General features: G+C 43.4%; 1 protein-coding gene across 4 annotated transcripts in view; it reads left to right on the plus strand.

Moving 5' to 3' along the window:
- Positions 1 to 27,196, plus strand: part of LOC121453333 (nucleotide exchange factor SIL1-like) — a 267,151-nt gene that overhangs the window by 185,903 nt on the left and 54,052 nt on the right. For all 4 annotated transcript variants that reach the window (XM_041660023.1, XM_041660024.1, XM_041660022.1 and 1 more), the window contains 3 exons: positions 4,002 to 4,101; positions 18,843 to 19,034; positions 24,832 to 24,953. In XM_041660023.1, the coding sequence (XP_041515957.1) occupies positions 4,002 to 4,101; positions 18,843 to 19,034; positions 24,832 to 24,953 (414 nt within the window). The remainder of the gene's footprint in view (positions 1 to 4,001; positions 4,102 to 18,842; positions 19,035 to 24,831; positions 24,954 to 27,196) is intronic.

A 27,196-nucleotide genomic window follows, 5' to 3' on the forward strand; every position in this document is an offset into this window, starting at 1 on the left:
CCGGCTATAGCCTTCCCTCACCCCCATCCTCCCTTCCCAGCCTCTCTCCCCCACCCTCCATCCCCCTACTCCCCTCATCCGCTTCTCTTTCTCCCCCATCCAGGAAAGGGCAGGTCTCCTATGAGTATCAATAAAACATGGTATATCAAGCTGCAATAAGACTAAGCACCCCCCTCCCCCCATGTATTAATGCTGGGCAGGGCGATCCAATATGAGAAGTAGGGTCCCAAAAGCCAGTAAGCGAGGCAAGACTGCCCTCTCCCCACTGTTAGGAGTTCCATAAGAGAACTAAGCTACACAATTGTAACATATATACAGAGTGCATAGGTCAGTCTTCCTGGTTATCAGTTCAGTCTCTGAGAGCCCCTATGAGCTCAGGTTAGTTGATTGTGTAAGCCTTCCCATTGTGTCCTTGACTTCTCTGGCTCCTATAAGCCTTTCTCCTCCTCTGCAGGATTCCTGAACTTCACCTAATGTTTTGCCATGGGTCTCTGCATCTGCCTCCATCAGTTTGTTGGATGGCACCTCTCTGATGACAATAGCTGGTCATAGGAGACAGCCAGTTCAGGCTGCTTACCCACTACTGCTAGGAGTCAAGCTGGGGTCCTCCTCATAGACTCCTGGGAGATTATCTGCTCCAGGCTTCTACCTGACTCCAAAATGTCCCCACCAGCAGTCCTCCTCAGCACTCTCTCCCTCTGTTCCCTCCCACCTGATGAAATAAAGTTGAAAATTAATCATAAAAATCAAGATTAATCCTAGCAGGTAGTTGTATAAGATCCTGCTGTTTGAGGGAAGGGATTTGAACTAAAGATATTAGTGTGGGCATAACTGTCAGATAGATATTTTAATGTCTCACCCTAGAGGTGGAAAGGGAAGGTTATTCAGGACTGAACTGTGAGCCATTCCAGCATATAGGGTTTCAGGTAGGAGAGGAGGGCTCATGGAGAGATGGAGGAGGAGTGGTGAGATGGGCAAGCGTAGTGACCAACCAGGAGACTTAGAGGAAGGAGAGCTGTCAGACGCTGCTGACTGGTAGAAGAACAGGAAGTTGGTGGGAATCCGTTGGGTTTGATTATCAATCACTGGCAATTTTGATGAACAGTGTTAGACAACAATGGGGCTGGGAATTATAGCTCAGTTGGTAGAGTGCTTGCCTAGTATATATGAAGTTGTAGGGCCATCTCAGGTACAACAGAAAAGCAGGAGGATTAGAAGGTTGAGATCATACTCTAAGCTTCACAGTTTGAGCCCAGCTTGAGATATATGAGACCCTGCCCCCCAAAACAAACAACAGAACAGTGTTAGCAGTATGGTAAGGACAGGATCTACATTAAAGCAAGTGGCAATGTAAACAGCCATCAGGAGGCAGAGGCAGGGTAGCTCCAAGGCCAGCTTTGAGGCCACCCTTGCCAGAGCTACATAATGAGGCACTGTGTCTTTTATCTTGTTTTCACTGTCCTGGAACTTGCTCCGTAGACCAGGTTGGCCTCTGTCTTTCATGTGTTGGGCAAAATTAGATGCAAGACAAAATGGCATTAGTCTTGCCAAGTCGAGGAGTAGGAGGAAGAGAATCTGCTCCTCCTGCAGCTCCTGAATCCTTAGCTCCCGAGAATGGAGCTAGGCAGTGGTATCCTCACAAGCTTGGCAGTGGAGGAGAGAACCTTGTATCTTTCCTAGTGTGTGAGATTGTGCTGATCATTTGAATGAAACACACCTTTAAAGGAGGAGTCTGTGCTGACCCACGAGTTAGTGCTCAAGCAAAGGGAGTGGTTAGCTATAACAAATTAGTTGAGGACTGAGGTTTAGAGAGAACATGTATTTTCCTCAGAGCCCTAAAGACTTGTGATGAATCAAGCTGAATGAGGAGAGTCCTGAACACAGATCCTTCTAACCAGGGCTGAGACCTGTTGAAATTTGGAATAGAGCAGGAAGCAGCCATTTCCCCTCCCTCTGACATGTCCCGTTCTCCCACTGCCTCCAGCAGTTGTGTATGGCTGGCAGCTAGGCAGTGCAGTTCTGCAGCAGGTTCAGCATCGTACATGCTTTCCTTTTTTTTTTTTTTTTTTTTTGGTTTTTCGAGACAGGGTTTCTCTGTGGCTTTGGAGCCTGTCCTGGAACTAGCTCTGTAGACCAGGCTGGTCTCGAACTCACAGAGATCCGCCTGCCTCTGCCTCCCGAGTGCTGGGATTAAAGGCGTGCGCCACCACCGCCCGGCTTCGTACATGCTTTCCATCCTGTGCTGCCAACGATGCCCAAGAGGAAGGTTGGCAGCATGGATTGGGCAGTGAAGGTGGAGCCCAACGCTGCTCATGAGGCTGTTGACCAAGCCACTGCTGCCATGCTGGATGCAAGCTTAAAGGCTGAGGAAAAGAATAAATTGTTAGACAAGTGCGAACCGAAGGGAAGAGGGGAGCAGACTGCAGGCGGGCTGAAGTGGTGACCAGCAAACTAGAGCTCTGCCTGCAGAAAACGGAGAGATGGAACACACGAGCTGCTCACAAGTAGAAGAGAAAGAAGCCGAGTCTGACTAACCATGCATGTCTGTCAGTGGTCCCGCTTCCCTTCTTGTACAATCCAGAGGAATATTTCTTTATCAACTGTTTTGTAAATTTGAGTTTTTTAGTAGTTCCAGAAACATTTTGAAAAGGTGGGGAATCCCCCCTCATTCCATTTTTAAAGTGTGAATGATTTTTAGAGAGGTTAAGTCATTTGCTGGTTATTTATTTGTTCCCTTTTGGTAAGCCAGAAAATAGCAGATTCTGGATCAGGGGAATCTGTGACTGTTTGGGGGTCACCATAGCATTCTTTAGAGGGGGCTAGTTTTATTTCCTACAACACAAAGCGTATTAAACCATAGTTTGGAGTCTCAGTTGTGCATTTGTGTCTGGGGGATTTCTAGTTATGTCTGGGCTCATGTTTCTAGTAAAACGGTTTCCTAAAGACCTGCTCCTTGGTCCTTGCCTGTCAGAACTATAACATTTCCTAACAACTGTGATAATGTGCTATCAATGATGGAACTTTTGTACTGTGTGTGACATAAAATTGTGAGTCTGTGGAATTGAGGATTATGAGCATTTGACTGTTATGTGAGGTCTTAAGGAAAACTTGCCAAGTTTGAGGCTGGAACATCACTGGACTAAGTTAGAGAAACAACACGGAACTTCAGAGTTTGGGTACATGAACACGATGTATGACTCTTCAGTTTGGATGCCTGTGTTAAGAATTGAAATGTCTGTGTACTCCACTTCTCGACCATTAGAGTGAGTGTCCTGCTGTGTCTCTAACCACAGCTGGACCGTCTGGCTAAACGCCAGCTCACTTGCATTTGTCTTCATCACTCCTGCTTTGGCCTTTGTTCACTGACTGAGCTGATCACTCAGGATGGGACCTCGCCTTGTTCCCACCAAAGAGGATGGCTGGCTAATCAGGCACAGGGAGGTCTGGGGAAACAGCTGTCATCTCTGTAGGTTCTTGAGATCACTGTCACATTGGTTCCTTTACTCCGTTCTCTTGAAGATGATTGGAGAAAGTGGTTGGTGATTCTTCTCCTCCCAGTCTCTCACATCTGTTCCTCCGTTGGACTCACACCCCACCCTGTGCTCAAACATTAGTGTGTAAATCTACCCATTTCATTATGCAACACAAGTCGGCTTGTCGAATCAAGTCTCAGGATTATAGATGGGGGTGCCTGTTACTTCCTACTCCTGGGTCTAAATCCTTTGCTCCCAGAGGCTCTGCTGGGACACAGCCTCAGAAGGCAGCAGCAAAGCTTCTGTCTGAGCAGCTGGCTACAAGCACTTTGTCCAGTGTAGGCCTCTGTTCCTTCTGTCTTGTGAAATAACTCCATTTTGACTTCAAGTCCAGTTACCCTGTTGGGTCCTGGCTACCCTACGGCAGAGGTATACAGTATACTAAGAATTAGAACGGGGCTGGCCAAGTTTACACTATCTGTCTTGGAGAAGTATGTTCCTTCTGACTCTCAGCTTCTCTATGGACAGGTTGGACATCAACATCAACACCTACACATCTCAAGACCTCAAGAGTGCACTGGCCAAATTCAAAGAGGGAGCAGAGACGGAGAATTCAAAGGATGAGCAGGTATGTAATGGTCTTTTTTGTCGGTTTTTGCCAGCAGAGACTGGTTTTACCTGGAAACTTATATAGAAGGCATCAAATAATAATGTAAAATAATTTGAAAAACAAATAAAAAACCATTTATATACTTTTTGTTGTTGGTTTGGTATAGTTTTTGCTTTTTTAAGAGAGGGTTTCTCTGTGTAGCCCTGGTTGCCCTGGAACTTGCTGTGTAGACCAGGCTGGCCTAGAACTCAGAAATCTGCCCTGCCTCTGCCTCCTGAGTGCTGGGATTAAAGGCATGTGCCACCAGTGCCCAACATCTTTATATACTATTTTTAAAAACTGCTCAAAGCATTTCTTTTTTAGGTTAGGATCCAGTGTTCTACATGTTTGGAGAAATTGTAAAATAAAGCAGAAGTGATCATAACCCAGAGTCTTTACTTAACAATGGGATTAGACACACATTTGAGTTTTGTTTTGTTTTAATAGGGCTTGGAGAGATGGCACAGTGGTTAAAAACACTGATTGCTCTTGCAGATGACTGGGTTCAGTTTCCAGCACCCATGTGACAGCTAACAACTGTTTGTAACTCCAGTTCCAGGAGATCTGATGCCTTTTTCTGGCTTCTGCAGGCCATGCCCACATGTGGTGTAAAGACATACTTGTAGACAAAATACTCATGCACATAAAATAAAACAAACCTTTAAAATTTTAAATAAGGAGGTAGATAAGAGAGTACAAAGCCTGAGGACTTGTCTGTTTAAAATGCAGCAAATGTATTCTTTGGGAGCCTCTAGTTTCTGAAGCACATAATGGGGGTGACAAGGAGAAGCTGAAGTTTCCCTAGCTCTAAATCTCCACACCGGCTAAGGTATAAGCAAGAAAAGCAGGAGAATTTGTGGCCCTACTTTCTGGGAGGACTCACGGATGCAGCTCATCCCAGGAAGACATAGCACTTTAGTGTGGATCGTGAGTTCACATACTGTCCAGGGCTATCATGGAGCGTTTCTGTTTATTCCCAGTTGAGACCTAGTGGTCCTTAGAGAACCTTCTTTGACAGCTGCTCTGTAGGTCCAAGTCCTCCCTCCCTCTTCCCTTCCTCACAGTCCCATTTTCCACTGACTGCCTCGTGGCCGTATCTCTTGAACACCAGCAGAGTCTTGAAAGAGCAGATTAGGTTCTTGACAGTTTTTAGTTCAAAATGGCTTAGGTCCTTTAGATTTCTATTTATTCTATAGGGTTATGGGAAGTGCAAGCTATGGTGCCCCAGTAGGATCGGGTCTCTCTTTTTACCATGTGAGTCCAGGAATCCTCAGGTTCTGTAGAAGTGTTTCTGAGACTAATGAACCTCTAACGTGGAGCTAGTGTCGACCTATTTAAGATGTACTAAAGCACGTACCTGTAATCTCAGGGATGCAGGAGCAAAGGCAAAGGCTTTGTATGTATTACCTAACATTATCCTCAGAACCCAGTGAAGCAGCCACCTTTTTGTTTTTCAAATACCATCTAACAAAATTGATCATAAGCTAGTCCAGAATGTGCATCCTATCAGATGTCAGAACATCGCTATCCTAATCAGTGGGACGCAACGGTAGATGTCAACAAGGACGCCATGCATTGACAGCACTTGTAGATTCATAGTGCCCAAAACAGTCAAAATGGGGATATTTATAAATAAAATACAAGGTGCTACACATGCTCACACATACCTGTACTTCTAGTGCTGTAATCCCAGCACTCTGGAGGCTAAAAACCAGGAAGATTATTTGAGTTCTAGGCTTACCAGGACTACATTGTAATTTCCAGGCCAGCATGGGCTGTATAGAGACTCCATCTCAAATCACCAAGCCAAACCAATACAAACCCCAAAGCTTTCATGTCTTTAGTTAGCTTACCAAGGTCACGTGTCTATCAAGGAGATAGTGCATGGTAGAAGGGGCAGGCCAGAGACTTGGCCCATTAGAGAAGAACACTTGTTACTCTTTGCATAGGACCATGGTTTGATCACTAGCATCCACATGGTGGTTCACAACCTTTTGTAACTGCAGTCCCAGGGGATCCAGTGCCCTCTCCTGACCTCTGTGGGCACCAGGCACACACATGGTACACACATAAAAATATAAATATAAAAAATAAAAAAAGGAAGGAGCGGGATGACAGCGTTAGCAAGTGAAAGAAAGTGGTGCACGGTGCGCATGGGTTGGCCAGACAAGGGTAAGCGTATGTGCCACCCAGTGAAGGAGCGGCCAGGAGAACGCTTGTGTCTGGGAGCCCAGGTTCAAGATTGGTGTCCCTGTGGCCAGGGCTTGTCACCCTTCCCTTGGGGCATCAGGTGGCTCTGTGAGGAACTTAGAAGTTGTTCTAGGTTCCTTATATTCTGTGGATGAAAACCCACTTAACCTTACTTTTCTCTCTGCTTTCCTGGTAAGTGCAATTGAAATTTTCTCCTCCTATGACATTTTCTTTTCATAGCTTAATTAGTGTGAGAAACTGTGAGTAATTGTTGGAAAATTTGAAAATGTAAGGGCACAGATTGTAAGTTTTCCATTGTTGTTTAAAGAATCCATTTCCCTCTGCAGAGGGATTCACAGAACAGCTTAGCAGCAAGGCCTTAGCAGCTGCTGGGTGGAGCCACCTGCCTGCCTCGGCACCCAGGGGGCTGGGGACGGTTACCTTTGCACTGAGGACCTAGGTCCTTCTTTCATGTAGAGCTGATTGACCATGTCAGCGCTGACTCTGGGACAAGCAAATTGATTTGAAATAGGTTTGGGTTTGTTGTTTTGTTGTGTTTTTTACAGGTCTCCTGCTCCTGGCTACAGAGCCTTTCATACTTTTAGCTAATTGGTTTTTAAGTCTATGCTATATAAAGCTTGTAAATACAGGTGACACTTTTGCTCTGTTTGTAAAAACAATCCTGTCAGATTCTGATTATATCTCTCAGTTGTGTTCCTCAGATCTGACATGAATTTGCAGGAGAAAGGGTATCAGTTCTCTTGAATTGATAGTTACTTTAATTCATTTACATAAATTTTCTTGCCTCTCAAAAAGTTGTCTCAGGGATGGCAAGATGTCTCAGTGTGTAAAGTCCCTGCCATCAAACCTGCAGATACACACATGCATGCACACATACATATCATCAAACCTGCACATACACACATGCATGCACACATACATATACCATGGCATACAAGTATGCACACACACACATACACACACACTAAATAAATAAATGTAAAAAATGTTTAAGTGTGACTAGAAAATGGTATGACTTTTAGCTTTCGACTCTGGCAAGCTCATGTTCCCCAGCGCCCCCACTGAAGGTGACTAGCCCCTGGGTGTAACCATAGATGCAGTGTGGAGATTCCTAAAAGGTGGCAGGAAATCTTGGAGCTGTAGGAATGATATGTTAGTATCTTTCTGGGTCTTCTTGTACCCTACATATTCCACCCTGGACACTGCAGAATCTCAGGTGCTGAAATATCAGCAAGCTTTAGATAATTTAAAAGATTCTAAGGCAGGGTCTCAGTACATAGCCTAGGGTGACCTGGAGTGCATTGTGTCCAAGGCTGGACTCAAGCATGTGATACTCTTGCCTTTGCCTGTCGGGTACTGGCATGTGCTGCTAAGCTTATCTTAAGTAGCAAGTTCTAAAACACTAAAACTTTCTGGTTAGAAAAGGAATAGTCCATAAGAAAAAAAAAAAGACTTTTGATAGTACCCATCCTACTTCTGCCCAAAATCATGGAATCCTGACCATAACCCCATAATATACATTCATGACCAGTAGGAGATAAGTAAGAGAGTCTAGAATTGTAGAATTGTGATGGCATCAGCCCTGAATTCTGATTCCTATACCAGGGTCAGCAGAAATTAACCGGGGAGCCTGAACTTGCATCCAGTCAGAATGGCCATTAGATAACATGAATGTGCTTCTCCTCTATGGTGTCACTGAGAGCGTAGCAGTTTCTGCCCTCTGCCTGGTAGCTACTTTCTTCATCCTTTCTTGGTGTACCAGCAGAGACCAATCATGGAGCTTGGTTTTACACACACACCTATACCCTGGGAGTAGAGACTGATTACGGTGCAGGGGTGGTGTGAGCAGAAATCAGATGGGGAATGTGAATATCTCTGCCTGGGAACACTGAGACGGCTTTTCACATCTCTCTGATGAGGTAGTGTCAATGAGGATGAATAGGGAATCTGTCCTTCCATTCCCACCCTAGTAGCATCAGACAGCTGTCCTCTGGGATAGAGTCAGTGGGGGAAGTGAACAAATAGCAGGAACTATTAATTTCCAAAAATAAGCATTTCAGTTGCCCTACAAGGGTGTTGTAAGTAGAGGCCAAATCTTCCATTTGCAAGATCCTGTATTCAGTGATAGCAGCCGATGCTCTTTACCCCCCTCCCCCTCAGCCTAGACTGAATGGTGGAAAGAGTAGATCTGAAAAGTAGTCTTAGACACGACCCTTTATTTTTCTCCAGAGAAAGCTGACGAGCATCCACACAGCGAAAGGGTTGAGAATTAGACTCCAGTGTGGGAGGCCGCACAAAGGAAGCAGGCCAGACTGGCACTGAAAACTGAACTGTCTCTTGAGTCATGGCCCATGTAAATATGCTAGAGCCAGCACACCCAAGAAAACTAGCAGGGGACGGACTACCTCCTAACAAACAAGAATAAAGAGAATATTTCATAAGTTAAGACCTCAGATAGCTAGCCTATTCTTGAAAACCACTCATCTCATCAAGAGCCTGGGAAGATCGTAACTTAGAATTAAGTGAGACAGTTGAATGTTTATGCTCCCCCAAAGGCCTATGTTTAAGTTCTAACCACCAACATGATCTTCTTCGGAGCTACATCTTTGGGAGATAATGAAGCTCAGGCCATGAGTGTGGGGTGGAGCTCTCAGAAGAGGAGAGGGACCAGCATGCCTGTCTGGTGTGTCATCTGCATCCCAGGAAGGGTCCTTCAGCCAGGAACTGAACTGGCCAACAGCTTGAGCTTTTCTCTCTCAGCCTCTGGAATTGTGAGGTATGAAAGTTTATTAAGTTACTCCATCTATGGTATTTTGTTATAGGAGCCTGAGCAGACTCAGACAGGCACTAACACTGAGATGACTCAAAAGTAGAAATCTCATAATAAGTTTTCAAGCAGCTTTTAAAGCAGTTTTTAAAATTGCCTAACAAGTCATTATTAACACTCTTGAAACAAACCAAAGCATCAACAAAGAAGTGTGTGTGTGTGTGTGTGTGTGTGTGTGTGTGTGTGAGAGAGAGAGAGAGAGAGAGAGAGAGAGAGAGAGAGAGAGAGAGTCAGTCTTAGTAGTGTTCTGTTGCTGTGAAGAGACATCATGACTACGGCAACTCTTTAACAGAAAGCTTTTAATTGGAACTGGCTTACAGTTTCAGAAGTTTAGTCCATTACCATGTGAGGGAGCGTGGCAGTAGGCAGATGTGGTGCTGGAAGAACTGAGAATTCTACATTTGGATCTACAGACATCAAGAAGGAGAGAGAGAGAGAGAGAGAAAGAGAGAGAGGGCCTGGCTTGGGCTTCTGAAACCCCAAAGCCCACACACAATGACACGCTTCCTATGACAAGGCTACACCTGCTAATCCTTTCACATGGTTATGAATCTGTGGGGTTCATTTTCATTCAACCACCACAAACCATATAGAATTACCAAGGAGAATATGTACTAAGATTCCTCGTACATAATGCTGAACATATAATGTATACCTGTAATAAAAGTTTAAGTTACAAATTAGGTAAGGTAAGAGATTAAAGACAACTATAATAAAATAGAACAGTTCCTGTATACCGTAATAAGACTTCTCTAGTGTGTAGGTAGTATGTACAATAGTATGTGCAGGGCAGAAATGCTGGACAGAGGATGTTCATGTCTGTGGCAGCAAGTACAAGCAAGATAGCATGAGAGTTTGCAACGCATAAATTAAACCTTAAGGATTATTATTGTTATTATTATTAGTAGAAGTGGGAGGATTGGAAAGATAGCTTGGAGGATAAGAACTGTTCTTGCAGAGAAACCCAGGTCTGGTTCCCAGCAACCATGTTGGGCAGCTCACAACCACCTGTATGTGACTCCAGCTCCAGAGGGATCTGATGCCTCTGCCCTCTGTGGGCACCTGCACTCATGTGCCTGTCTATATCCCCCACAACATATATAATTAAAATAGTTTGCTTGCTTGTTTTGCTTTTTGAGACAGGGTTTCTCTTTGTATCCCAGGCTGTCCTTGAACTTGCTCTGTAGACAAGGTTGCTCTTAAACTCAGAAATCCACCTTCCTCTGCCTCCCAAATGCTGCTATTAAAGGCACGTGCTACCACTACCTGGCTAAAATATTTTTTAAAGAAGCAATTTTTTGGAATTTTCTATTTAATATCTTTGTGCCATAGTTACCATGAGTTACTGAAGCCATGGAAATTTAGATAAGTGCTAAATTGAACTGAAAATACAATAAATAAAAATTAAAAGTTCACTGGATTATATCAGTAACAGATTACAGGTGTCAGGGAAAGAAAGTAGAAAGACATAAAATTATAAAGTCTGATTAGATTAAAAATAGATTGGCGGAAAAGACAAAGAGTGTTAGGTACCTGTGGGACAACAAAAGATGTAACATTTGTGTCGTTGGAGCCCAAACTCCTTGTATGGCAAGGAGTTCCAGACAGAGAGGGGAAGAATGTGGGGCTGAAACACAAGCTGAAGAAACCAATTTCCAAATTTAATGAGAGACATAAACTTACAGATTCATGAAGTCAAATGGACTCCTTGTGGTAAACTGAGGAACTTGGCATCCAGACACAGCACAGTAAAACTTTTGAAAACATTATAATAAATGGATTTTTAACAACTCAAACATTTGCTTCCTACAAAAATTCCACTCAAGTATAATAAAGGATCTAGGTTGAAAATGAAAGAATGGAAAGTGTATCACACAGCTTTACTTTTTAATAAAGACAATAGCTGTATTTACGTCAGGTGATATTGACCACAAAGCAAAGGAATTAGCCAGTGATGAAGAAGAATGTTGTTTAATGATAAATCACACGCTTTCGTTTCTATGTCAAAATACTTAGGCAAAACCTGACAGAATTAAACAAAATAAACAGATAAATTCACAGTTACATTTAGAAACTTGAGCATCCCTTTCTCAGAATTTCTAGAACCGCAAATCAGGACATGAAAAAGCCGAGTAATAGCCAGAACAATGGTATTTGTAGCGTATTCTCCCTACACTGGCAGTGTATACACACCCTATCCACACTGGCAGTGTATACGCATCCTCCCTACACTGGCAGTGTATACACATCCTTCCTTCACTGGCAGTGTATACGCATCCTCCCTTCACTGGCAGTGTATACACACCCTATCCACACTGGCAGTGTATACGCATCCTCCCTACACTGGCAGTGTATACACATCCTTCCTTCACTGGCAGTGTATACACATCCTCCCTTCACTGGCAGTGTATACACATCCTCCCTTCACTGGCAGTGTATACACATCCTCCCTACACTGGCAGTGTATACACATCCTCCCTACACTGGCAGTGTATACGCATCCTCCCTTCACTGGCAGTGTATACGCATCCTCCCTTCACTGGCAGTGTATACTCATCCTCCCTACACTGGCAGTGTATACACATCCTTCCTTCACTGGCAGTGTATACACATCCTTCCTACACTGGCAGTGTATACACATCCTCCCTACACTGGCAGTATATATAGACATTCTTTTCAAGTATCCGTGAACAGTCACCAAGTTAGACTGCACCTTGAGTTATAAAACAAATCTCAACAAAACTAAAAGAATTGAATTTACAGAGTATTCTTTCTGCTCATAAATGGATCAAAGTAGAAACCCATAATAGTAATAATGTCTTCAAATGCCTGTGTTGAAGAGAACATTTTGGGGAAGTAGAAAGGCACATTGAACTGAGCACAAGTACAGATACAGCTAGGGAGGTATAGTAGTGACCCTGGAGCCCAGCATTTGAGATCAGAGGCCAGAGAACACAAGCGGAAGACCAGCCTTGAGCTACATAGAGAGACCCCTGTTTCAGAAAACCAAGTATTGGGGATGAAGCTCAGCGGTAGAACATTTGGTTAGTATGCTCAAAGCTCTCAATCCAGTCCTCAGCATTGCAAGAAATCAAGTATGTGCTGCCTATACTTACCCATAGGAAACTATTTGAAGAGTCTATAGCCATTAAGGAAATTTGATTTTTAGTGAGAATAGTCCAAGAAAGAATTCTTGAATTTCATATAGTTTGACAGGCAATATCTACCAAATATTGAAAAGTAATTACCATCAACTCTACATAGTCTTCCAGAAAATGGAAGCAGAAGCTAACTTATTTTATGAGGCTGGTGTTAACTTCTACCTAAAGCTGATAAAGTATTAAATGTTTTTTTATAAAAAAAACCTCTTCAGAATTAATTCCTCATGAATAGAAATGCAAAAAACCTCAACAACATAGAGACAAATCAAATTCAGCAATTTACAAAAAGACTAAAACACTAAAACTGAAAGGGGTTTATTAAGAAATGAAAAATTGATTCTAGCTGGGCATGGTGGTGCACACCTTTAATCCCAGCACTGGGGAGGCAGAAGCAGGGAGCTCTCTGTGAGTTCGAGGCCAGCCTGGTCGGCTGCATAAAGAGACAGTACCGTGACAGATCTAGTTGCACACCTGTCAACCCCGCACAGACACTTGTAAACCTGAGGCCAACCTGGCTGCATAATAGGATTCTGACTGGAAAAAAAAAATCAGAAGCTAGCAAACAAAAATATAAAACCCAATCCCTGTAACGGCCAATGGCAGCTAAGGAAGAAAAATTACCTCGTCATATGTCGATTGAGATATTAAGAACATATGACAGAAATTCAATACCTGTTTATGATGAAAACTCAAAAAACCCAGGAATAGAAACCTTCCTCCATTTGATGAAGGGATCTATGAAAGAATATTGAGTGCACTTTATAGTGAGAGGCCAACTCCATTGACCTACTCACTCACCCCTTGTGGTCTTGTTGGCTGTCAACTTGACAGTATCTGGAATTAACTAAAACCCAAATGTCTGGGCACCCCATGAGAAAATTCTTTTTAATTAAATTATTAGAAGTGGTAAAACCCATTTGTAATCTAGATCTTAGAGATCGGAAGATCCACCTTTATCCTGGACCATACCTTCTGCTGGCAGCCTATAGAAAGTACACAGAGAAGAAAGCCAGTTCTCTCTCTGCCTGCTTGCTCTCCCTTGCTAGCAAGTCTGTTTCTTTGCTGGCATTAAAGCCTACTTCTTCTGGATTCTGGTGTGTACTGAAGACCAGCTGAGACATTCAGCCTGGTGGAATTATTGGACCTTCTGTTCAATGGCAGCCATTGTTGCCTATGACTAGAGTCTATAAGCCATACTGCTAAGCTCCTGCCCTCTCCAGAGTCACTCTATAATTTCTGCTCTTCTAGGAGCCCTAGCTCATCACTCATTTAAAACAGCCCTAACCAAGTCAGTAAGGCAAAGAGAGGAGGTAAAAGGAAACAACCCAACTCCGTATTCCAGATGACAGATCATCTGAGTATAAATCCCACAGAACCCCTAATACACAAAACACCCTTCTAACATTAGTGAATTCAGCTAGGGTGAAGGATGTAAACCCATCACAATTCAGTTGTATTTCTATATACTAGCTATGAGTATCTGGAAATTGAAATAAAATACATAAATACCATGTCTCCCCAAAGTAAAATATTTAGGCATAAAGCCATGGAGGCATACATAGAACCCATATATGAACGATGATGTCAGTTAATTAAGGAGTTCAGTCTGTAGACATACTGTGTTCGTGAACTGGAATGTTCAACATAGTAAAATATGTAAGCTCAATGCATTTTCTGTCAGTATCCAGCAGGGTTTTTGAAATTTTACAAGCTCTTTTGGGGGAGGGGGAGTAGGGGACAAGATCGGTCTGTTCTCAAAGTCTCTGTAGTCAACTGAACTGCTGATCCTCCTGCTTCTGCCTCCTGAGAGCTGGGTGAGCTACTATCACCAGTTTATGTGGTGCTGGGAATTAAGCCCAGGGCCTCACACATGCCAGTAGTTCCTGTCAGGTATAAATGTTTACAGAAATGAAAAGTGCTACTACTGATATTTACTTAGTACTGTGATTTAAAAAGCCAAAACAGGGCTGGAGAGATGGCTTAGAGGTTAAGAGCATTGCCTGCTCTTCCAAAGGTCCTGAGTTCAATTCCCAGCAACCACATGGTGGCTCACAACCATCTATAATGGGGTCTGGTGCCTTCTGCTGGCCGGCAGGCATACACACAGACAGAAAATTGTATACATAATAAATAAATAAATAAATAAATAAATATTTAAAAAAAGAATTAAAAAATAAAATAAAAAATAAAAAGCCAAAACATTGAAAATTAAAGTTTTCATTTCTTGTTTTTTTTTTATTTTTTATTATTTATTTATTTGTTTATTAAAGATTTCTGTCTCTTCCCCGCCACCGCCTCCCAAATCCCCCCCTCCCCCAATCAACTTCATTTCTTGGTTTTAAAAACAACAAAAACAGAAACCTTTACCAAAGAGTAGAGCAGTCTACACCGCTTGACTGTTTATCATAGACGCTGGCAAGAACAAAGCAAGCATCTTTCCTGCCTTGGCGGATGATCACGCTCTTTTCTAAGGATGGATCAGCTTCTAGATTTTTACCTATTGAGCTTTAAATGTTGTAAAATTTCTCAGAGTTTCTCTAACATGAAGAGTTTTTGTTAGTATCACTTATCCTTTCTGTCACTTTATATATTTATTTTATTAACTTCTTTTTCAGAACTAGAGATCAAACCAAAGGCCTCATAGGTACCAATGAGCTGCATCTTCAGCCTTCCTTAAATTTTTAAAATAAATTTATTTAGTGCAACACCACTCAACCTGTAGGTCACAGCCCCTTTAGGGGTGGAATGGTTCTTTACCAGTGGTCACATATCAGATATCCTGCATATCAGCTATTTACATCAAAATTTATAACTAGCAGAATTACAGTTATGAAGTAGCAACAAAATAATTCTATGGTTGAGGACCACCAGAACATGAGGGACTGTATTAAAGGGTCTCAGAATTAGGAAGGCTAAGAAGCACTGATTATGTGTGTGTGTGTGCTTGTCTGTCTGTCTGTCTCTGTGTGGTCTGTCTGTCTGTCTGTCTCTGTGGAGGTGTGGAGGTTTGTCTGTGAGTGTCCACGGTGACTAAAAGCAGACATCAGATCCCCTGAACTGGGTCACTTGTGAGCCACCTTGGGAGTGCAGTATGCACTTTTTGACACAATGTCTTACTATGTAGCCCAAACTGACATTGAACTCATAAAGATCCCCTGCCTCTGCTTTCTGAAAGGCCCAACCACTCTCAGCCAGCATACACTCTTACCTGTTGCATCATTTCTCTAATCCCAAGTTTATTTCTGAGACAGGGTCTCATGTATCTCAGTTGGCCCCGAGCTCAAAATGTAGCTGAGGATGGCTTTGAACCTTGACCCTCCACTATACTTCCTGAATGCGTAGGGTTGCAGGTATACACTACCATATCTAACTTATGTGGTGTTAGAGATCAGACCCATGGTTTCATGCATGTCAGGCAAGCACTCCAAAGACTAAACTACATCCTCAGCCCTAAAACATGGTTGCAGTTAATACATTGCGGTACCTGAAATGTGAAGCCTCGTGTAGAGGAGAGGCTATTCATATCCAACAGTCTGTTCTTTTAATGGCCTTGCATGTGCTAAACCTTTGCCGTGCTCTACCAGTAACTTATATATCAAGTCCAATGTAGGATTTTTATATACAATATATAAACAACCCTCAAAATTCAACAGTTAAAATAAACCTATTTAGAAAGTGGGAAATTTTTTTTAAAATTTACCAAAGCAGATATGTAGATGGTAGATAAGCCATGAAAACTTGTTTAGCATCATTAGCCACTAAAGAAACGCAAATTAAGTCTACAAAGAGAATTAATAAGGCACTGGAGAGATGACTCAGTGGTTAAGAGCACTGGCTGCTCTTCCAAAGGTCCTGAGTTCAATTCCCAGCAACCACATGGTGGCTCACAACCACCTGTAATGAGATCTGGTGCCCTCTTCTGGCCTGTAGGCATACAGAATGCTGTATACATAATAAATAAAATCTTTCAAGAGAGAGAGAGATTGAAAGAAAAAAAAAGCAAAAGCTGGGTGGTGGTGGCACACGCCTTTAATCCCAGCACTCTGGAGGCAGAGGCAGGCAGATCTCTGTGAGTTGGAGGTCAGCCTGGTCTACAAGAGCTAGTTCCAGGACAGGCACCAAAGCTACAGAAAAACCCTGTCTCAAAAAAAAAAAAGATATTAATAACTATTTATTAGGACATAAAATGATGATAGTACCAGATACTGGTAAAGATATGGTTAACTGGGGTATTTTATACATAGCATATAGGAATGTAAAATGGTACATATTCTCTGGAAAACAGCTTTTAAATGAAACAACATATATTTACCATATAAGCCAGCATTTGTGTTTATATGTTTAAACAAATCTGTATATAGGCTTCATGTGTTCATAGCAGTTCTATCTACCTACCTATGTATTTATTGTCCATGTGTGGAGGTGTGCATATGCCACAGTGCACGCGTGGAGGTCAGAGGATTCCTTCAGGAATTGGCTCACTGCTTCCACCTGAGTTCAGGGATTGAATTCAGGTTGTCATTCTCAAGTGGCAAGTGCTTTACCCACTGACCCATCTCCTGCTGAGCAGGTGTGTTACAGTAGCCAAAACCTAGAAACAGCTTGGATGTGCCTAAGCAGGTAAATGATTAAGGAAACTCTATGGAGACGATGAAATACTCAGCAGTAACAAGAAACGAACGCTTGATGTGTGCAGTAACTTGGGTAGCTCTCAAGGGCATTATGCTTAGTGAAAAAAAAAGCCAATCTGTGTGATTCCATTTATATAACATTCCCCAAATGTCAGAATTACAGAGCTGGAGAAAAGAATCAGTGGTTATCGGGGCTTTGGGCTGGGACGCAGTGGGAGCACAAGATGGAGCTATAAAAAGCATGTCCAGTGGGTTCCTCTGTGGGGAGATTGTATTGATGGCTACATAAGTCTGTAACCTGAATAAAACTCTGTAGTGTATAAAATGATGCTTATATATACACACAATTTACATGTAAAAGTGTGCGTGTAAAAGGTGGTGCAATATAATTCTTCTATTGTATTATGAGACCTACTATAACATATATAAGACCTATTGTACTGCGTCCTTTTCTTGCTGTTGATGCTACATTGTCATTATATGAGACGGCACTGTTGGGGGAACTGGGTAGAGTACAGGATACTCTTACTCTATTTTTATAATTTCCCATGAGCTTATCATTATTTCAGACTAAATTTTCCTTCTTTTTTTTTTCTTCTTGTTTCTTTAATAGGCTTTCTTTAGAACCAGGAACCATCATCTTTGTAAGGCAGAGATCACTTGTTTTTTTTTTTTGTTTTTTTTTTTTTTTGAGACAGGGTCTCACTCTCTAACCGTGACTGTCCGGGAACTCACTATATAGACCAGGCTGGCCTTGGACTCTCAGAGATCTGCCCGAGAGCTACCTTATTTGTTCAGCTCCCCTGTCTATTGCTGCTATTATTCCATGGCTCTAAGTGCCTTAGCCTCCCCAGATCTCTTTGCTGGCTTTGCTCACCGTCCAGACACCTCCCCCTGAGATTTGCAAGAGCATCTCACAGGGTTTCAGCCCAGAGACGGGGTACGGTACCTCATAGATGGGAGAGCTCTGCTGGAGCATCTCTTTAAGAGGCTGATTCATACCTTTGGTTGGTATTTCTATAGAACACTTATGCTGGGGAGAGAAGCCATGGGTAATAGATGGATAATTTGGAGCTGACAAGCGCTCATCATCCTGCTTTTTATAAATACCCATGCCTTTTAATTTTTCCTGGAAGATAGATACATAAACCACTGCAACCTTTCAGACTCTTTATAAAGAGCACTATCCACTAAAATTAGGAAGAAATTGGAGTGCCACATGTATAAAATACCCAATTAAAGTCTTTTATTCACCTCCAAAATAACTTCATTTTAAAAATCTTTGTATGTGTGTGGGGTGGGGAGGATTGAGAGAACATTGTTGGAGATTTGAGTGTAGTACATACAGTAATTTAGCCATTTCAAACAGTTGAACAAATCGCACACCTGTGGTTAGATTGACAGTAATGACAGGGATTTAATTTTCATCGGCAAATTGTTCTTGCTCTGACAGCTCTTCCCCACAGTTTCCCACATCCGGCTTTCCCCAAAATGTGGGCAGTGTGAGGCCAGGGTATTCTGGTTGTGGAAGATAGAGAACCATGGTGTAGATTGTCCACCTACTCTAGCTGTCCTGTGCGATTAGAGGTTGAACGGGAACTTGTCTTGCTTTCCCTGACTTCAGTGTTTGCACCAAGAAGATGTTTCTTCCAAACTTGAATAAGCATGCCTAGGAATGTCTTAAAGTGTGTTTTTGAGCAGAGCCCTATCTGGGTAGATTCTGATGGCATCTCTGAGTCTCTTGGAAATCTAATAGATCTAGTAGATCTAATCTATCCCCGGTGTTGGAAGAGCAGTTCTGGAAGGGTGGCCATCCGCAGCAGACTGGGTGGATCTTAGGGAAGTGTCTCTAGCTCCTTGTATTAATCATGTCTTTGCTGTTTTCTTTAGGCAAGGCAGGCCACGGTGAGGCAGCTCTTCCGCCCCATTGAGGAGCTGAAGAAGGAATTTGACGAGCTGAACGTTGTTCTCGAAAGTGACATGCAGATTATGGTGCGGCTGATAAACAAGTTCAACAGCTCCAGCTCCAGCCTAGAAGAGAAGGTCGCTGCGCTCTTCGATCTCGAGTACTATGTTCACCAGGTAGAGTATTTCCTTTAATTGAGAGCTCTAAAAATAAACGCCTGCCCTAAACCGAGGAAACAGCTTCCCCAGTTTTGCTTCTCCATGGCACAGATGCTTCAGTGCAGGCCGGTGTCTGTGGCAGTGATGTCTTCTTGGAGGCTAGAACAAACCTCTTTTTTGCTTGAACTTTTACCCATATTTTTTTTAAACATTAAGACAAAATAACCATAATTGTGTGTACTTATAGTCTGGAAAGGGAAATAAATATAATGAACAACTGAGCAAATTAACAGTTAATTTGAGATTATAATAGGGGTTTCAAAGGGTGCTGCAGGACTGTATCATAGGGGAACTTAGAACTAACCGACTAGTTAGAGTCAATAAAAGATGACTTCTCAGAGGAATAGGAGTTGGCTAGATGAAGAAGAGAAACGCTTAAGCCGGTGGTGGTAGCTGTTGCCTATGGCCAAATCCGGAGTAATGTCTGTGTTTGTAAATATCACTTTATTGTGATAGTTGCACCCACTTTTTTTTTTTTTTTTTTTTTTTTTTTTTTGGTTTTTCGAGACAGGGTTTCTCTGTGGTTTTGGAGCCTGTCCTGGAACTAGCTCTTGTAGACCAGGCTGGTCTCGAACTCACAGAGGTCCGCCTGCCTCTGCCTCCCGAGTGCTGGGATTAAAGGCGTGCGCCACCACCGCCCGGCTACACCCACTTTTTGATGTAGTCTTTATTATTTTCATGCTATGGTGGTACAGTTGAATAGTTGTGGCAGAGACCAAATAGTTGTGGCAAAGTCAAAAATATTTATTGATTACAGCTTCTTGCCGATTATTCTCCATTTCCCCTCCACATCACCTGTGTTCTACTCGCCTTCCCCAGAGTGCTGTGGGAACACTGCGGGGAGGGGTGAGGATGGCGTGAGAGCTGGCGTGAAGCAGTGTCCTCTGGACTTAGCAGGCTGCTGTCCTCACTCTCATAAACCCACACAGCGGCTGAGCTGTCTGCACAGGACCTGCGCACAGCCAAGCCAGCCAGCAGCCCAGCCTGCAGGGAGAAGGGGCTGCCCAGCCCCCACCCCTGGCTGAGAAGCTCTTGACAGCTGATGGCTGAGGGAGGGGAGGAAGCTTGCTTTATGCTGTGGTTCCTGGTGGCTCATCAAGCTCCAGTAGCTGGCTCCTCACCCATCATACATGGGCAGCACAAACCAGTCTCAGTGGGTTATTATTTTTTTAAGGACATGGAATTAGGAAGCGGTAAGGGTGAATTTGGGGGTGGTTAGGGGAGAGTGGAGATCACGCTGTATACAATATATTTGAGGAACTGCAAAAGGACATTGACTAGAGCTAAAGAAAAGGAAGAGGCCTGCCCATCAGTGCTTGTGGCAGGTGGAAGAACTGGCCCTGTGGTCATCATTGTAGGAGACCCATCCCCGACGCCCACCAGCTGCAACACTTGGGAGGGCAGGCCCTGCACCTTGCCAGGAAAGCACAACAGAACCAACCTGTCAGTGCAGGCTGTAGGTGAGCCAGCCCTGAAATTGTGAACATGTGAGAGCTGTACCCATTCCCCATATGTCTTGTGGCAGAGTGCCCCTCTCCACCCATCAGTATCTGGGGCAGGTGGTAGAGCTGACCCTGTGGTCATAAGAGCAGGAGAGCCATCCCTGACCCCCTGCAGCTGCACCTCACCAGGGCAGCAAAATAGAGCCAACCCCGTTAGTGCAGCTGTAGGTAAGCCAACCCTGAAGTTGTAAACATGGGAAAGCTATCCCCATTTCATATCTGACGGACCAACACTATGGCTGCCCAGGCCCAGACCCACCCCATCATTCATCCTATCTATGATCAACTTGAGCATATGAACGGACCTAACCTGCAGACCCAAAGCGGCAGGATCTCCACAACATAGGGCAACAACAGGATATCCAGCAGGAGCCCTAGCAAGGGCCCAGCATTGATAGGGTATTAGAAACCAGAGGCCTCGAACCAGACCACTGACTCTCTGCAACGACACTTGCAAGTTAAGATGTCTGGACAAAGGGGACTCATGACATAACTCACTGTAGCTTCTAGAGTGAGATTTTTAAGTTTTTCCCTTTTTTAAATTTAATTTTTTTTTTGCTTTTTTTCTCTTAAATTTTGTTTTATTTGGGGGGTGTGCAGGGGTGGAGGTCAGATGTGAAGGGACATGGAAATAAAGGGAATTAAGATACATGATGCAAGCTGGGCGGTGGTGGCGCACGCCTTTAATCCCAGCACTCAGGAGGCAGAGGCAGGCGGATCTCTGTGAGTTCGAGGCCAGCCTGGTCTACAAGAGCTAGTTCCAGGACAGGAACCCAAAAGCTACGGAGAAACCCTGTCTCGAAAAATCAAAAAAAAAAAAAAGATACATGATGCAAAAAATACATAGAATAAATAAATTTTAAAAAGAAAGAAAATTTATTTTACATAATAAAAAAGAGATAGAAAAAAAGAAAAGAGACCATGGAACCTTATAGGCCATGAAAGAGAGAGGAGTTGGAGCATAGTGGACAGAGGATGGGGTGAAAACAACCCTCCAGCTGTTGTTGAGAATCTGACCAGAGATAGGGAGCCTTGGTGGAAATGGAGCCCAGACAGGAGGCTACTTTTGGTGGTCCCAAAAGGCTGTATGGTCATAATCAAAGGATGCAATCCTTACCCAGAGTGCCAGAGCCTCAGTATTGTCTCCTACCCCACCCTGCACATGACAGTGTCCTTGTTTTCTTTAAACTAGGCTAAGAGACATTGTTTTTCTCTTTGGGGTTTTGACAGCTTCTGTGGTGAACTTGAGTGTGCTGTCTGCAGGAGTCACTTCATTCTCTTGCCCTGTTCAACTCTTTCTCAGACCCCAAATAGCAAGACTGTGATCCTCTTACAAGGTGATACAAAATGAACCTGGGTTCTCTTTTCTCTTCCTAGTCCCAGCTTTTCCATTAGAGACATTTAAAGAATCAAGGCTTCCTAAAGGCGTAAGTCACAAACAATCCCACAGCAGTTTGGAATTATGATTAATAAGGTGGTATTTATTTAAAGGGGAAAAAACTTACAGATCACCGTCCCAGATGACAGCCCTCTGCGCAATCAGGAAGGAGTCTAGTGGCCAGAAATGGAGCAGGAAGTAGGAGAGAGCAAGGAGGGAAGATGCCGCTTTTTTAAAGAGAGAGACCACGCCCCAATGGGCTGGTATCTCAGCGGCTATTGGCTGGAGGAGCGGAAGGACCTCCCACAACAGCTTTCAAGGCTTATTGATGCTGACAGTTTTTACTACGCTTTCCATCTTTAACATCCTTGGGTGGATTATTAGGTATCAGCTTTCTGTAGGTTTTTCTTCAGGTCACATGAAAGGCTAAAATCACTACAAGGCTCACCATGCCTAGAAGGGGTGAGTTACACAAAGGCTAAGCTAGCGCTGACCCAACAACAACAACAACAACATTTCCCTGCAGGTCCCATCTGGCAGTGCCATCCCCTGGGTGGCACTGCAGTCCACTCTTACAGTTTCTTGGACTGACCAGACTTGGCCAGAAGTCACCACAGAGACAGTCCATTGGTCAAGGCTAAACCCACTCTATTGGCAGAAGTGCCTCAGTGTTCTGAGTCATTGACTCAGCTTGTTACTAAGGTACCATATGACCTTGGTAAGATGTGATTTCTCAGGGAGATTCTCGAGTACATAGCTCAGCCTGGTTTCCAATGTGATGGAGAGTTGGGTGGTGGAACGCTAACTTTGAAGCAAATAGAACTTTTCTAGCCATGACCTTCAGTCGATTCCCATTCTAAATTCACTGAATAGAGGCTTAAAGAGCCATGTGCTTCAAGGACTTGAACTGGATCTGCCAAAGGATTCCTTGCAGCCATATTTTAATTATTTAAACAGGATATGTGAAAAGCAAAATCTTGTGTGTAGAAAACAGTTTGTGAGTTATTTATGAGAAGGCTCTGCGTGCCCCTTCTGCCTGGGCAGAGAACCTGCCTTTTCTCGTGTGACTCCTCAGTCATTTACCCCACTGTTCTTTCTCAGGTTTCTGTTCTCTCACATCTTGTAGTGCTCTGAACTTTCTGAGAGTTGACTTAGTTCCCTCTATCCCCTTTGGATGCTCTCTCTCCTGCACTCCTCTCCACTGGTCTTGCCCCATCCTGGAGGAAGCCTGAGAAAAGTTTTGGCTCTAAACCTGCTGTCTTTTGTGTGGCTCTGGGAAGAACCAGCTTTTGGTGCACAAGTAGGCCAGAATGAACCATTGCTTTCCATTGCTAGCCAAACAATGGTAGGATACCTTCAAAGGCTACTGTGTTTAAAGAAATATCAGCAATTTGTGTCTTATGGAATTGTTGCCATAGAGATAAGTGGAATCTAGAACGCAGATTCCCAGCGACTCTGGGCTGTGTTGGGCTGGGGTCAGCCCAAAGGCGGCTGCTCTGCCAGGGTTTGGTAAGTGGCCATCTCAGATGTGGACTGATGGGATTTTGAGCAGTGAGTTTGTATCTGGAAAACCCCGAGCAAGGGGGATCAGAAATGCATGACAGTGATCGTCCAAGTGCTAAAGATAGGCCAGGCCCACCTAGAACATGGACAGAGTCAGACATTAGTCTAGACTTGCTTTTTCTCTCAGAACCTACTTTGTAGTTTAGAGGAAGAAGTTAGGACAGAGTCAGAAAGGAACCAGCTCTGGGTTGTAGGTGAGAAAGGAGGCATCCGTTACATCATGTCTGGGCTCCCGCTTCTTAGTCTTCCTGATGGGCTGCAGAGTGGCATCGTGTGGGCAGTAAGAATCTGAATTACAGAATTTAGTAAGTTTGCTAGTAAAATGGATTGTTTTGTTTTGTTTTGTTGTTTCTTCAAGACAGGGTTTCTCTGTATAGCCCTGGCTGTCCTGGAACTCGCTTTGTAGGCCAGGCTGGCCTCAAACTCACAGAGATCTGCCTCCCAAGTGCCACCACCACCTGGCTAAATGGTTATTTAATAGCAATTTAAAATAATAATTTAAGTGCCACAAAATCAGCATGTCTGCTACATCTCAAACTAGGATGTATGAAAAGACATGTCTGCAATTATTTAGTATTGATTTTATTGTAATGAGACCTTTTACCATCCCGTAGGGTCATTGTTTGCAGTCACTCAGCTTACCGGCTGTGCGATGATAGAAACACCCTGCACTGGTTTCACATAATCCCTTGGTAGTAAAGCAGACCTAGGTTGAAGCCTTTGGGAAACTGAGTTTTATACAGATTTTATAATAAGTGTCCTCAGATCCAGTCAACATTACAAAACAGGCTAATTGTTACTTCTCTCTCGGCACTCTTGTGGAACACCCCCAGCGCTCCCCACACACCCTGCCCAGTCAACAGGGCTCCTTTTATAGTCCCTGGTTTCTAATTAAAAGTCAACTTTTTTTTAGCCTCCACTGTTCCCATTGTGTTTGTATATCCACAGAAAGTATGGCACTGGTGCCATGATGCCAGGTTCTTTTTGTTAACAGCTTGTGTGTTTGGAGTAAGCTTTGTGACTCACTGCAGCATTAGATTTTTCTGAAGAGGCATGTTTGGCATTAGCAAGAGCTAGGTGCCATTTCCTCCAATTCCCACGCAGGTGCTCATAAATGGTGTTACATGAATGAGAAGTTCTCAAATGTAAAATTACTTTAAAAGTTAAGTTGCTCATGCACCCTTCCTAGATACTCAGAGATGCCACTGTTGCTTTTTACCTTTGTTTTTGGCTAGTCACCAAAAGAAGAGCTGTCCGAAAAGGGCTTCCTTCCCTGATGGCTATCCTGGGCTCAGCAATGTCTTTGTTGCAGATGGATAATGCACAGGACCTGCTGTCCTTCGGTGGCCTTCAAGTGGTGATTAATGGGCTCAACAGCACAGAACCCCAGGTGAAGGAGTATGCTGCGTTTGTGCTGGGCGCGGCCTTTTCCAGGTGAGCAGCATGGGTGGATTGTCACTGGCCCTAACTGGCTTGAGGAAAAGTTACTTGCTGGCCAGTGTGGTTCTGGTGAAGCTGGGGCTTGAGTCAGTCTTTATTCCAAATGGAGGTTTGTATGTAAGTATGTATGTATGCATGTATACACACACTTAGTCACAGATCTTAGGTCACATTTTCTATTTTCGTAAAAATTAATAAAGGACCAGCCAGCCACATATAGTAAGTAGTGAGAAAGGAGATAAGCTACAGGAGTTGATCCTTTGGACAGTAAAGCTACATCTAGGGAATACTTGGTGAATCTGACTAATAAAGGCCTTTTGAGAGGGATGTAGCTTCCCCCAGTTGCTAGTGTTAATCCCACCAGTCAAGAATAAGACCACTACCACAATAGAAACCAAATTTGAAGCAACTTTAGTCAAATGCTGGTCAGGTAGATGGGCTTTGTTCAAGTCCATCTCTGGTGCCCCAGGTAAATGGCCCCTCAGGTTTTACAAGGGCTTAAGAAGCAAAACCCATAATTAACTGCATTTCCCACCAGGTCCAACCAGGGACAAGTATACAACCTGAGGTATTTCCTACCCATGAACCTCCCACCCACATGCGATGAAGCCCATCCAGCCGCAGATGGGTCAGACAAACTTGTTTAGAGGAGTCAAGACTGTGGCTGGTTGTCTTCCATGAACAGGAGCCCCCAGCGTTCCAGGAACTGTCTGTCCTTAGCCGAGGGGCTAGCAGATCACATGGATTTCATGGATTTCTGTGGTACAGTAATTAAAACTTAAGATGTAACTTTGGCTCTCAACACTAAACCAGTCAACATGTAGTCAGGTTATTGCATTCTGTGGATGTAGTCTTTTTAGCATAGTTAGTCTGTCTTAGTCTGGAAAACTTGTCAGGCAAGACAAACAGTAGACAGCTTCTTGAAAGAATAGACATGGAGAAATATGTGGGTATCGAACCGTTTTACTCATTTTAAAAGATCAGTATACCTTTATATTGTTGTGTTCATCTAAAGACATCTGCAGTAGTAGGACTATCTATATTCCTGCTCTGACCTTCAGGCCTCGATTGTCCTGTGGTAGTGCTGTAGATGGTTAGGTTCTGACTTCAGGACACCTCAGTCTCCCTTAGTCTCACTTTCCAAAGCCAGTGTTTTCCGAGGATCGCCTGTCCAGCCACTCGACACAGCTGAGGTTTCAGTCCAGGGTCTCACCCTCATAAGGCTGTGGAGACCTGAGAACTCACACAGGTTCACTCTTGCTTCTCAAGCCAGAAGTGAACTAACTCAAATTCTAACCTCTTCATCTAGACTCAGTTTTGAAATCTCAGTCTTATTCCAAAATACTTCCAGTATAAATGTGATATCCTATATATTCCTTGCCATTGCTTCTGGAAATAGATTCTGGAGAAACAGTAGTATCTTCATACCACTTCCTTGTTAAAGGGGACCCAGTGACTTGAGAAGCATGCATTTAGACATTCCTAGCAAACCACTATACCTCGCCCACATGCTGTGCTAATATGTGGTATTGTGACGATGTCTCCATGACTGGACTGTGTTAGTGTGAGACCATGTTAGCGTTTATATAGTATCACTAATATTAATAGAGAAAATATAAACTATTCCAGTTTAGTGTTGTGATGGCAAGCACAGTACTGTAACCAAAGTGTTCTAGCTGGGGTTTTGATAGCTCACTGAAGGCTGTTACAGTGACGGCATGGGATGGCGCCAGAGCTTCTGGAAGCCAGAAGCAGGCTTCCAAGCACCAGGAAAATGTCAGGGTTTATGCAAAGAGAAGCTCGACACAAGTAAGACTATTTCTGTCAGAGGCTGGCTTCAGTGCTATTGTCTGATGTGCACAGCCTACTTATGCTGCCCTAAGTAAGATGACTGCACCCCTCCCTGTTTCAGACTAGATTGGATGTGTAATCGCAGTGATTAGATAAACTTGCTCTTTGCCAAAGGGGCATTCTAGAAATAGCATCCTGGAATCATGCATCTGTAGGCAACCTTTTGAACTGGGAACAGTAATTGGTGTCCAGTGCCTCTCATAAAGATGAATAGCAAATAAAAATATATAATAAGCACTTGCCCATAATAATGTGGCATCAGCATCATTACCTCATCATAATAGGTCCTTTTTTACTATCAGTTTTCCTTATAGGGAAATTCTTGCATCATTTATTTCTATAGCACAAGCCCTGTCGTCCCCAGTTTGTCTTTGTTAAGGTGTTTA

Source organism: Microtus oregoni, unplaced genomic scaffold (assembly GCF_018167655.1).
Source record: "Microtus oregoni isolate MIOR12 unplaced genomic scaffold, Mior012 000011F_ref0000422, whole genome shotgun sequence".
Classification (NCBI taxonomy): Eukaryota; Metazoa; Chordata; class Mammalia; order Rodentia; family Cricetidae; genus Microtus; species Microtus oregoni.